The 13,097-nt window shown below is 46.5% G+C and overlaps 1 protein-coding gene across 4 annotated transcripts in view; it reads left to right on the top strand.

The window, feature by feature from the left end:
- si:ch211-234p6.5 (pleckstrin homology domain-containing family A member 7) overlaps nt 1-13,097 on the top strand; it is a 38,410-nt gene that overhangs the window by 17,839 nt on the left and 7,474 nt on the right. For 3 of the 4 annotated variants that reach the window (XM_046847303.1, XM_046847302.1, XM_046847304.1), the window contains 6 exons: nt 885-999; nt 4,216-4,326; nt 12,197-12,241; nt 12,325-12,405; nt 12,584-12,721; nt 12,894-12,992. In XM_046847303.1, coding sequence (XP_046703259.1) covers nt 885-999; nt 4,216-4,326; nt 12,197-12,241; nt 12,325-12,405; nt 12,584-12,721; nt 12,894-12,992 — 589 coding nt within the window. The remainder of the gene's footprint in view (nt 1-884; nt 1,000-4,215; nt 4,327-12,196; nt 12,242-12,324; nt 12,406-12,583; nt 12,722-12,893; nt 12,993-13,097) is intronic. The other variant, XM_046847305.1, reaches the window with a different exon arrangement.

Here is a 13,097-nt window from a genome sequence, read left to right as displayed (position 1 = left end):
CAGCTGCACAGAGTGGCCTCCATTTGAAGAGAAAATCATCCAGAGGCAGACCAGGACGACGTGGGAAGATCCAAGGAAGGAAGAGGAGCAGGAACAGTGATCAGTGGAACCTCAAAAGCATGTTAAACTCGACCAAGAGAGAGAGAGAGAGAGAGAGAGAGAGAGAGAGAGAGAGAGAGGGTGACAGGAAGAGAAGGATATGGATTATTAAGTCTCCTTATTGTTGTATGAAAGTTAATGTCACTGTGCAGTTTGGACTCTGGTAAGATTCACTCTGGCAGCAGAACTAAAAGGAAGAAGCAGAAGGAAACACAGACATGAGGATCTCTGGGATAAGAGACGAGCCACCACACCACCATCAACAAACCTGAGTGAACGTGTGAGAGTGAGGAGACGACAGCATCCAAATATCCCAGTTCACCAAACACTCCATATCCATGATCCCTCCAGATCTGCTCCTTTACCTCACAAACACCTACTGACTAAAGACTCCGCTAAATAAATATGTGTTCAGCCTCGACTTGAACACTGAGACTGTGTCTGAGTCCCGAACACTGATTGGAAGGTTGTTCCATAACTGTGGGGTTTATAAGAGAAACATCTGCCCCCTGCTGGAGTCTTCATTATTTGAGGTACCAACAAATAGCCTGCACCTTTCGATCTAAGTAGGCGTGGAGGATCATACTGGTACAGAAGTTCACTCAGATACTGCGGTGTGAGAGCATTAAGTGCTTTATACGTCAGTAGTAGTATTTTATAATCAGTGTGAGATGGAATTGGGAGCAGTGTAGATGATTAAAACAGGGCTGATGTGATTATATTTTCTAGATCTAGTGAGGACTTTCTCATCTTTCTCTCTCTCTCTCTCTCTCTCTCTCTCTCAGTTTGGATCGCACAGGTGATCACTTTCTATGTCAGGGTTCAGGTCCTTCAACTCCCAGAAGTCATTATGAGTCACGATCTCACAGCCCAGTGGGCAGAGTTGACCCACGACATCAGGTAAGTAAACCTGTGCACTTTAATGTTACTCTTCAACAGGTGGAAGATACCTGTCTGTCTCTCACTCGCTCTCTACCTCTATCTGCCTCTGTCTGTCTATCTGCCTCTCTGTCTCTCTCTACCTGCCCCCACCCTGTCTGTCTCTCTGCCCTCCCTCAGCTGGTTGTCTTTCTGTCTGTCTCCGTGTCCACAAGGCTGTACGTATACTAGGTGGTATGAAAAGGTTTGAAGGCTAATGGTGTAACTGGTGCTATTCTGGTGCTATTCCGCTATTCACAGACAGCAAGTTAGAACAAATAGCAAACATGAAATTCTGCATGAAACTGGGCAAATCTGCCACAAAGACGTTTGACGTGACGTACGTTTGGCATGCAGCGATGCTGTAACTAGTCGTTCAGGGTATTTTCCTGAAAATGTCAAAACTGATTGGCAACTTGTGCATGATGATCATTCGAGAACAATCCACATGATCTCACTTCCACAGATTTGGTTAGCGTTTTGACACCCTTGCAGAGATCTGGCACAAATCGCAGAAGGTACTTGACAAGCTTAAAAAGAAGACTTCCAAGACACATTCCAAAAGTGCTGTATTGCTGTGCAAGGGGACTATTTTGAAGGTGATAGTGTGGAAATGCAGTTAAAAAAGTACTTTCTTGTAAACAAAGTCTTGAAAGTTTTCAACACCACCTCATATAATGTGTAAATTAGACTTCATTTGTTCTTCGTTCTAATTCTTTGCTTATTCCTCCTACCCATATCATTATCTAAAAAATTCATATTTTTGTGTGATACAACCAGAGAATAGTCTTCTTCTTCTTCTTCTTCTTCTTCTTCTTTCAGCTTCTCCCATTAGGGGTATCCACATCGGATCATCCGTCTCCATACCCCCCTGTCCTCTACATCTGCCTCTTTCACACCAACTACCTGCATGTCTTCCCTCACCACATCCATAAACCTCCTCCTTGGTCTTCCTCTTTTCCTCCTTCCTGGCAGCTTTATCTTCAGCATTCTCCTACCGATATACCCCATGTCCCTCCTCTGCACATGTCCCATCTCAATCGGGCCTCTTTCACTTTGCCCCAAAATGTAATACAGGGCTACTGTCCCTCTAATAAACTAATTTCTAATCCTGTCCATCGTTGTTACTCCCAACAAAAACCTCAACATCTTCAGCTCTGCTACCTCCAGCTCCACCTCCTGTCTTTTACTCAATGCCACTGTCTCTAAACCATACAACATCTCAGGTTTTACCACAGTCCTATAAACTTTCCCTTTCACTCTCACAGATACTCTTCCATCACAAAATTAGACAATTATATATACTGTACATTTTCTTTTAGGTTTATTCCACACACTACACACATGCCACTCACACTATGCACACTAAACACTTTCACAATACACATATTAGACATACACAGTGTGCTCTAGATTTATATATATATTTGTAGAGGTAGTGAAATTATTAACTTAATAAAAACACAAAACAACTATATTTTTTTAACAGTGACTAGTCAAGTTCTTGTTAAACCCAGCCATTATGGTTGCACAAGTCAGGTCACTCTTATTGTCTGTCTCAAGACCGGATAAATAGGGAGGATTGTTTTATGAAGGGCATCCAGTGTAAAACATGTGCCAAATTAAATATGCGAATCATGAATCAGAATTTCAAACTGGATCGGTCGAGGCCCGGGTTACCAACGACCGCCACAGGTATTATTAACCAACAGTGTACCAGTGGAAATTGGGCTACTGTTGGCTGAAGGAGGAGAAGGAGAGGAGGAAGACGTCTACAGAGACAGCAGGGAAAGGAGAAGTGGAGGACAGTGGAGGTTAAAGTGGGCACTTTAAATGTTGGTAAAAATCCGTAAAGTTCATGGAGTGTTCGTGACATGAAGGTGCCCTAATCAGTCATGATCTCTTCCAGGATTCTAACCCGGGAAATAACACGGAAGAGTGCCTCCACAACACTACATGCTGAAAGGCACTGCTTCTTTAGGGGGCACTGCTTCTTTAGGGGGCACTGCTTCTTTAAGAGGCACTGCTTCTTTAGGGGGCACTGCTTCTTTAGGAGGCACTGTGTCTTTAAGAGGCACTGCTTCTTTAGGAGGCACTGCTTCTTTAGGGGGCATTGCTTCTTTAGGGGGCATTGCTTCTTTAGGAGGTACTGCTTCTTTAGGGGGCACTGCTTCTTTAGGAGGCACTGCTTCTTTGGGAGGCACTGCTTCTTTGGAGGTACTGCTTCTTTAGGGGGCACTGCTTCTTTGGGAGGCACTGCTTCTTTAGGAGGCACTGCTTCTTTGGGAGGCATTGCTTCTTTAGGAGGCACTGCTTCTTGGGATGGATGGCAGGTTCACCAGCTGACAATCCCAAAATGACACACACCATTTACGCACATCGCTACGAATGCCCAGCCAAAAACTGGAAACCGGGCCAGTAGGTGGTCTAAGTTTTTTTTGTGACCGGCCATCGGGTTATGGTGAGCCCCATAAAACAGAAGCTCCCTATGGCTCTTTGGGATTAACAACCGGGTCATTTCTTCATTGGTTTGAAGTGTCCTGCACCACTCTGTACAGTTTATCTTTAATGACTGCAAAGTATGGGTAGAAAAGCACATGTCTAGTTGGACTCGCTGACCAACGATTACTGTCACTTGGTCAAAGGTGTGCCAGAGGGTTTCGTCCCGTGTCTGCTCTAGCGGGAAATCACCAAAGGGGAATTCCTTGGTGAGATAGGTCCATGCCCCACTGCCACAACCCCATGATAAGTCAGCCTGTAACTCTTTACACAGCCACGGGAAGTTCTTTGTACCCGAAGAGAGGTCCAGTTGCTCAGTGCCTGAGGAGGTAGTAAGGGCCAGCGCAGGGTACATGCTATTCACATACTATACATGCACTATACACTCTATACACACTACACACACACAACACACTGCACAACACAAGCAAGGAGTCACTAGTGAACTCTCTCTGCATAAAAGTAATAGGTCATTTATCACTTTACTCTGAACTACATTAGCACTAATGAGGCATTAATTATACTTACAAATGTAATAAATGTTACTTCAACACAGGTATAAGTTCAACTGATGGGCCACACACACACACACACACACACACACACAAAACAAATGGACTAGACATCTAACACATTTGTATTGCATTTTCTTTGTGTGTGTGTGTGTGTGTGTGTGTGTGTGTGTGTGTGTGTGTGTAGGAGATTCTTTGTGCTCAGCTGCCCCCTTTACCCCCCTCCAGAATTACCCATAATCCTCCAGGTTCTCTCCATCACCACACTGCCCCTGTGTGTGGGTTTCCACCAAGTATGGTACTGTATATTACACTCTCTCTTATTATTATAAGTAGTGTTGTTGATGTGTTATTTTTGTTGTTGTTATCGTATTGTTTTTTTTTTGTTGTTTTGTGTTGATGTTGTATTGTGTTATTCTTGTATTGTATTGCTGGATTGTGTTGTATTGTTGTGTTGTGTAGTAGTATTGTGGTGTTGTGTTGTTGTTGTTATTGCATTGTGTTGTTTTGTTGTTCTATTGAGTTTATATTGTATTGTATTGCTGTATTGTGTTCTATTGTTTTATTGTGTGGTTATATTGTGCTGTTGTGTTGTTTTGTTGTATTTTGGTGATGTATCTTGTATTGTGGAGTTATTGTTGTTGGGTTGCTGTATTGTGGAGTTATTGTTGCTATATTGTATTGTTTTGTAGTGTGTTGTTGTATTGTGTTGTATTGTGGTGTTGTTGTTGTATTGGGTTGTTGTATTGTGGTGTTGTTGTATTACATTTTGTATTGCATAGATGTATTGTGCTAGCATTGTTGTAGTGTGGTGGTGTTGTTTTTGTATTGTGGTGTTGATCTTGTATTGTTGTTTTGGTTTCGTTGTTGTATTGTGGTGGTGGTGGTGGTGGTGTTTTGCATTTTTGTATTGTGGTGTTATTGTATTGTGTTGTTTTTGTTGTTGTATCGTGTTGTTGTCATGGTGTGAGCGAAACAAAAGGCAGAAGCCGGAGTACAGCTCGCTCGGGTTTTAATGGCATGCGTGAGAGAGATACACACACACACACACACACACACACACACACACACACACACACACATACACACACGGCAGTCCTTAGGTTGAGAGAGATAGTCCGAGTAGCGCATTGGGAGAAGCGTAGCTGACCCGAGATGCACAGGGAGGGGAAGCGCAGCCGGTACGGGATTCTGGAGTCCGGATGAAACGGATGAAAGAAGTCCTGTATGGAAACCGGAACGCCAAAACATGCAGTACGGGAAGTCCAACATAAACAATAACGAATGGCAGGTGAATGTGAGTGAGGGGTTTATGTAGGAGCGGGGTGGAGTGCTGATGAGCTTCAGGTGTGCCTCGTTAAACCTGGAGCTTCAGAGAGAGTGGAGGCATGAGTGATGATGAGCTCCAGGTGTGCGTGGTTAAACCTGGAGCTCTATGGAGAGTGGAGGCATAGAGAGCCACCAAAGGGGGCATGGCAGGTGGTTCCCTGACATTACCTCCCCCCTGAGGGGCGGCACCTGACGCCCCAAACTCACAGACGCTCGGAGGGCCAGGGCACTCAGAGGAGGATCCCGTGTCCGTCCAGGGTCGAACGGGACCTGGTCAGAACCGCCGCAGAACCGGAGAAGGCCAGGAAGGACCCGAGGCAGGGCGACAGCCCAGGCGAAGCGCAGGACCCGGAGGATGCCCATCCCGAAGGCACAGGACAGAACCATGCTTCCAGCGGAGGTCCGAGATGGCGCGTAGCTCATTGCGGATGCCAGAATTGGAGCGAAAACCCTGGTGAAGATTGGAGCCAGGACGAAGGCCGGAGAAACGGTTCCAGGGGCGACCAGGGACGGAGAGCTGCCTGTAGCGGAGACCAGGGACGAAGGGACGTCTTCGGCGGAGCCAGGAGGCAGAGAGACAGCTCCAGCGTTGGATAGGGACCAAGCTGCGCCCGCAGCGGAGTCCCGTGGTTGAGCGACCTCCACGGCCGAGACCTGAGACCAAGTGAGGCCCTCGGCGGCGATCAGGGCCGGATAGGTGCCCAATGGGGAGGTCTGGATCGGAGCTACGTCCGTAGCAGAGATCAGAGTACGAGTGGGGCACCCGGTGGAGCCCGGAATCAGAAAAACGACCCCGGTGGTGTCCAGAGGCCAAATGACGTCCACGGTGGAGTCCAGAGGCGGGACGTCGCCATCGAAGGAGCCCGAAGGTGAGACGTCGCCATCGAAGGAGCCCGGAGGCGAGACGTCGTCGAAGGAGGAGCTCTGGGGCGAGACATCGCCTTCCAGGTAACTCGGGAGCGAGACGTCGTCGAAGGAGGAGCTCGGGGGTGAGACGTCGCCGAAGGAGGAGCTCTCGGAGACTCTGTGGACTGGAGAGGAGCTCTCGGAGACTCTGTGGACCGCAGAGGAGCTCTCAGGGATGCACTAGGGCAGAGAGAAGTTCTGCGATGCAGCTTCACCGGGAGAGAGACCCTGTGACGTGGTCTCACCTCCAGGGGAATAGCGAACAGGCCGTCGCCTTCAGAGAGACCGTGAAGCAAGCTGTCGCCTTTGGGGAGACCGTGAGGCGAGCCGTCGCCTTCGGGGAGACCTTGAGGCGAGCCGTTGCCTTTGGGGAGACCGTGAGGTGGCGGTACGATGTCCCTTTCGCATCCAGGCGGCGGTACGATGTCCTTTTTGCGGCCTTGAGGCTGAGTTGAGTGCCCTGGAAAGCTCCGGGGCGGAAAGGAGCTGTCCTGGAGATCCTGAAGCGGAACAGAGCTCACCGGGAGACCTTGGCGTGGAACTGTGCTCGCTTGGGGATCTTGGAGCTGAGAGGTGCTCTCGGGGACACACTGGAGCGGAGCGGAGCTTTCCTGAGAGTCCTGGAGCGGAACCGAGCTCTCGGGAAGGTCCTGGAGCGGGACTAAGCTCTTCAGACCGACCTGGAACGGAGCTGAGCTCTCCTGGATGACCTGGAACGGAGCTGAGCTCTCCTGGATGACCTGGACTGGAGCGGAGCTCTCCTGAGAGTCCTGGAGCGGAACTGAGCTCTCGTAGAGGTCCCGGAGTGGAACTGGGCTCTCCTGAAGGTCCTGGGGCAGAGCTGCGCCCTCGTGGAGGTCCTGGGGCAGAGCTGCGCTTTCCTGGACGACCTGGAACGGAGCTGAGCTCTCCCGGATGACCTGGAACGGAACTGAGCTCTCCTGGAGGTCCTGGGGCGGAGCTACGCTCTCCTGGAGGTCCTGGGGCGGAGCTGTGCTCTCTTGAAGGTCTTGGAGCAGGCTGAGGATCTCCTGGAGACCTTGGGGTGGAGTGGAGCCCCCCTGAAGGGCCTGGAGCAGGGCGGAGATCTCATGGAGGTCCTGGAATGGAGCCGAGCCATTTTGAAGGGCCTGGTGTAGGGCCTTGAGCAGGGTGGAGTGGCGCTCTCTGGGAAGCTCTGGTGCGGAACGGAGCTCTTCGGGAAACACTGGAGCGGAATCATGCGTTTGGTAGCGGGAGAGAGATGGTGGAGATCCGCGGTGACCATCCCTAGCACGAGCCGAATTCAATTCAATTCAATTCATTTTTATTTGTATAGCGCTTTTAACAATGAACATTGTCTCAAAGCAGCTTTACACAGATAATGTGGTGATTAAACATAAAAATGTTCTTTGTAAGTATGTTTGTCCCTGATGAGCAACTGTGGCAAGGAAAAACTCCCCGAGATGGCATAAGGAAGAAACCTTGAGAGGAACCAGACTCAAGAGGAACCCATCCTCATCTGGGTTGCACCAAATGTCCATTTGAAGCAGATATACAATGTTGTGGGGTACAGTGATGATGATCAGAAGCAAACTGCACTCCCGAGTCAGTGCAGCAGACCGCCGACACCAACTACAGTCCAATCCGTCCTCAAAGCACCCGTTCTACTCCGAATTAAGAGACCGTCCCGAGCTGCACAGAAGTGTGAAGATCCAAGGAGGGAGAGGGGCAGGAACAGTGGTCACTGGAGCCTCAGGAGCATGTTTAACTCGACCGAAGAGAGAGAGAGAGAGAGAGAGAGAGAGAGAGAGAGAGAGAGAGAGAGGGTGACGGGAAGAGAAGGATATGGATTATTAAGTGTAACTATTGGTGTATGAAAGTTAATGTCACTGTGCAGTTTGGACTCCGGCAAGACTCGCTATGGCAGCATAACTAAAAGGGAGAACCAGAAGGTAACACAGACATGAGGGATCTCTGGGATGAGGCGACCCACCACACCACCGTCAACAAACCTGAGTGAGCGTGTGAATGTGAGGGGCGACAGCATACAAATATACCAGTTCACCAAACACTCTATATCCATGTTCCTCCAGATCTGTGCCTTTACCTAAGAGAAATCTACTGATCAAAGGCTTGACTAAATAAATACGTTTTCAACCTCGACTTGAACACTGAGACTGTGTCTGAGTCCCGAACACTGATTGGAAGGCTGTTCCATAACTGTGGGGCTTTATAAGAGAAAGATCTGCCCCTGCTGTAGTCTTCATTATTTGAGGAACCAACAGATAGCCAGCACCTTTTGATCTAAGTAGGCGTGGAGGATCATACTGGTACAGAAGTTCACTCAGATACTGCGGTGCGAGACCATTGAGTGCTTTATCGTCAGTAGTAATATTTTATAGTCAATGCGAGATTTGATTGGGAGCCAGTGTAGACTGATTAAAACAGGGGTGATGTGGTCATATTTCCTAGATCTAGTGAGGACCCTTGCTGCTGCATTCTGGACTAACTGAAGCTTATTGATGCACTTACCGCACACCCAGACAGTAAAGCGTTACAGTAGTCTAATCTAGAAGTAACAAAAGCATGAACCAGTTTTTCTGCATCCTGTAACGACATCATATTTCTAATCTTAGCAATATTTCTAAGGTGAAAGAAGGCGATTCTGGTGATATTATTCACGTGAGACTCAAAGGAAAGACTCGGGTCAATAATCACACCAAGGTCTTTGACAGCCGTACATGCTGAAACAGAAACACCATCCAGAGATGCTACGTAATCGGAAAGTTTACTTCTAGCTGCATGTGGTCCTAGTAAAAGTACTTCCGTCTTATCTGAGTTGAGCAGAAGAAAGTTATTAAGCATCCACTGTCTAATGTCCTTTACACACTTCTCAACATTGTTAAGCTGATCTCTCTCATCTGGCTTTGCTGAAATATACAGCTGTGTGTCATCAGCATAGCAATGGAAGCGAATCCCATGTTTATGAATAATTTCACCAAGAGGCAGCATATATAAAGAGAAAAGCAGTGGGCCTAAGACAGATCCTTGAGGAACACCAAACTTTACCTCATAGAGCGTGGAGAACTCACCATTTACATCCACAAACTGATAGCGATCAGTCAAATAAGACCTGAGCCAAGAGAGAGCTGTTCCTTTATTCCTACAACATTCTCAAGTCTAGCAAGCAGTATAGTGTGATCAATGGTGTCAAAAGCTGCACTAAGGTCGAGCAAAACAAGTAAGGAGACAAAACCCTGATCAGAGGCCAATAACAGGTCATTTACCACCTTAACTAGCGCCGTCTCTGTGCTATGATGAGGCCGAAATCCTGACTGATACATTTCAAAATGTTATTCATAAGCAGATGTGAGCATAACTGCTGTGCTACAACCTTTTCTAAAATTTTGGATATAAAGGGGAGATTTGATATCGGTCTGTAGTTGGACAACTGACATGGGTCAAGGTCAGGTTTCTTAATAAGGGGTGGATAACTGCCAGTTTGAAGGATTTGGTACATAACCAGTGCTAATGGAAGAGTTAATTATTTTTAAAACAGGTTTGATTACCTCTGGAGCTATCTGTTTAAAGAAACTAGTAGGCAAGGGATCGAGAATACAGGTTGATGATTTTGATGAGGAGATTAATGAAATTAAGTCACTCTCATGAATAGGAGTGAAGCTTTGTAATTGATTGTCTGCTATAATGACACTGCTGTCTACAGGGTTACTTGTAAAATAATTTGGATTTATATTAACCGCCTGGATTTCTTGCCTGATGTTTTCAATTTTATTATTAAAAAAGTTCATGAAATCATTACTACCTATTGATGGTGTGCATGTGAGTGCAGTGCTTTTATTCCTGTTAATTTTGCTACCGTGCTGAATAAAAATCTAGGATTATGCTTGTTATTTTCTATGAGGGTGGAGAAATATGCTGATCTGGCAGCACTAAGAGATTTTCTATAATTTAGGAGGCTCTCCTTCCATGCTATTTGAAATACTGTTCATTTTGTTTGACGCCATTTACGTTCTAATTTTCGAGTGGTCTGTTTTAAGGTGTGCGTATGATCATTATACCACTGTGCTAATTTTTTCTCCCTGATCATTTTGGTCTTAAGGGAGCTACATCATCTAGAGTGTAACGTAACGTTGTTTCTAGATGTTCAGTGGCCCAGTCGAGCTCTGCGGGTCTGACGGAGATCTATCTAATATCGTAATATCGGAAGATTATTAATAAAACGCTGCTGTAGCTGACGTGAAAGTACGCTTAACACGGTAACGTGGTGAGGTAGAAATGCAATGACTAAGGCAAATTTTAAACGAGATTAGATAATGGTCTGAAATAGCTTCAGACTGTGGAATTATGACTAAGTTTTTTATTTTTAATCCAAATGTTAACAACAAATCGAGAGTGTGTCCACCACTATGAGTGGGTCCTATAACATTCTGATTAATTCCGACTGACTCTAGAATGGACACAACTGCTGCTCTTAAGGAGTCTTCCTGATTATCAAAATGAATATTAAAGTCTCCAACAATTAATGCTTTGTGTAAAGAAGTAGCTAGATTTGTAATGAAATCTGCAAATTCTATCAGAAAATCAGAGTAGGGCCCTGGGGTCTATAAATAATAATTAGTGGAATTAACTGACTTGACCTGCTTTCAGACACTGAATATTTTATGTTGGTGTAAAGAACTTCAAATGTTTTACATTTGTGTTTAGTCTTTGTGTGACGTTTAGATTATTATTATAAATAGCTGCTACTCCGCCTCCTCTGCCATTTAGACGGGGTTGGTGTATGTAACTATATCCAGGAGGACTCGTTTCATTTAATGCTACATATTCATTCGGTTTAATCCACGTTTCTGTCAAACACATTATATTAAACTCCTGGTCGGTAATAATTTCGTTTAATAAATTCGCCACCAGAGGCGCTCCACAACTCACTGGGCAGAGAAAGGGATTCTCCAGACAGCAGAGAAATGTGGAGTGCGATCTTGTCTGCTTCCTTGGGGTAAGAGGACGAATAAAAGTCCATACATCCACCGACGCTCCGTAGAAATCCGTCCCACTCAGCTCTGTCGCCGGAGAAGCGAGCCGGGAAATCCATGACGTCATCACGGGGGCGTGGCGCTGCCGAGCATGATCCGCGTGAAACGGCAGCGGGTTTTCGGGTTTTCCTGAGGCGGAGCTCGGCCATCGTTTCATCGCGGCACAGCGAATCCTCCATCCGAGGTTGGGATCGCGCCGGGACCACGGCAGCAACCGATCCTTTCCTTTTTTTTTTTTTTTTTTTTTTTTTTTTGTAAATTATATTCTTTTCAGGAGGGTCGTTATTCTGTCACGGTGTGAGCGAAACAAAAGGCAGAAGCCGGAGTACAGCTCGCTCGGGTTTTAATGGCATGTGTGAGAGAGATACACACACGCGCGCGCACACACACACACACACACACACACACGCGCACATACACACACGGCAGTCCTTAGGTTGAGAGAGATAGTCCGAGTAGCGCATTGGGAGAAGCGTAGCTGACCCGAGATGCACAGGGAGGGGAAGCGCAGCCGGTACGGGATTCTGGAGTCCGGATGACACGGATGAAAGAAGTCCTGTAGGAAAACCGGAACGCCAAAACATGTAGTACGGGAAGTCCAACATAAACAATAACGAACGGCGGGTGAATGTGAGTGAGGGGTTTATGTAGGAGCGGGTGGAGTGATGATGAGCTTCAGGTGTGCCTCGTTAAACCTGGAGCTTCAGAAAGAGTGGAGGCATGAGTGATGATGAGCTTCAGGTGTGCCTCGTTAAACCTGGAGCTCTATGGAGAGTGGAGGCATAGAGAGCCACCAAAGGGGGCGTGGCAGGTGGATCCCTGACAGTTGTATTGTTGTGTTGTATTTCCAGATTTTTTTAACAATGTTCCTTGTTGTTTTGCTGTTCTGCTTGTTAGCATGAAGAGACACACAAACTCGCAGCATTACAGGGAGACACAGATGTGAGTAACACACACACACACACACACACACACACACACACACACACACACTATAACACTTTTTGATGTCTGTGTGTTGTTAGATGGTCCTGACTTGTTTATGTGGCTGTGATAAAGTGCTACAGACTCTCTGTGTAGAACTGGATCTCTTACAACAGGACAAGGTGACACACAAACACACACACACACACACACACACACACACAACATAACACAAATTTAACAGCTGTTTACTACATGCAGTGTCTGTGTGTGTGTGTGCGTGTGTGTGTGTGTGTGTGTGTGTGTGTGTGTGTGTTTGTGTGTGTGTGTGTGTGTGTGTGTGTGTGTGTGTGTGTGTAGGAGCACGCTGAGTTTGCCTTGGACATATCTCGTATAGAGTTAGCCAAGAGGCAGTTGAAAGAACAGCAGATATCACAGAAGACTTTACTGCAGGAGGAGTTGGTCACAATCAGAGCCAGAATGTGTGACTTATCACAGGTAAATAACTGTGTGTGTGTGTGTGTGTGTGTGTGTGTGTGTGTGTGTGTGTGTGTGTGTGTGAGATGTATAAAAAACTTCCTTGTAACATCTCCTAATTTCTTTTCATTTCTTTTTCCTTATAACTATATTGTGTGTGTGTGTGTGTGTGTGTGTGTGTGTGGGTGTGTAGGAGATGGAGAGGGTGTGGTTGGACTACAAGCGGATGGAGAGTGAACTGTCTGTGTTTCGTTCCCACCTGCAGCACATCTGCCATTTTGGACTTTCACAGGTAGTAAATGATGGTTCAGTTTCCATTCAGTGTCACATGATTAATTGCATGGACTTGACCTTCGTGTAATGAAAGTATATTAAAGATCTCATTATAAAACCTCCT

This window comes from Silurus meridionalis, chromosome 4, assembly GCF_014805685.1.
Source record: "Silurus meridionalis isolate SWU-2019-XX chromosome 4, ASM1480568v1, whole genome shotgun sequence".
Lineage (NCBI taxonomy): Eukaryota > Metazoa > Chordata > Actinopteri > Siluriformes > Siluridae > Silurus > Silurus meridionalis.
Note: the sequence above shows the minus strand (reverse complement) of the source record. Positions and strands in the feature narration are given on the sequence as shown.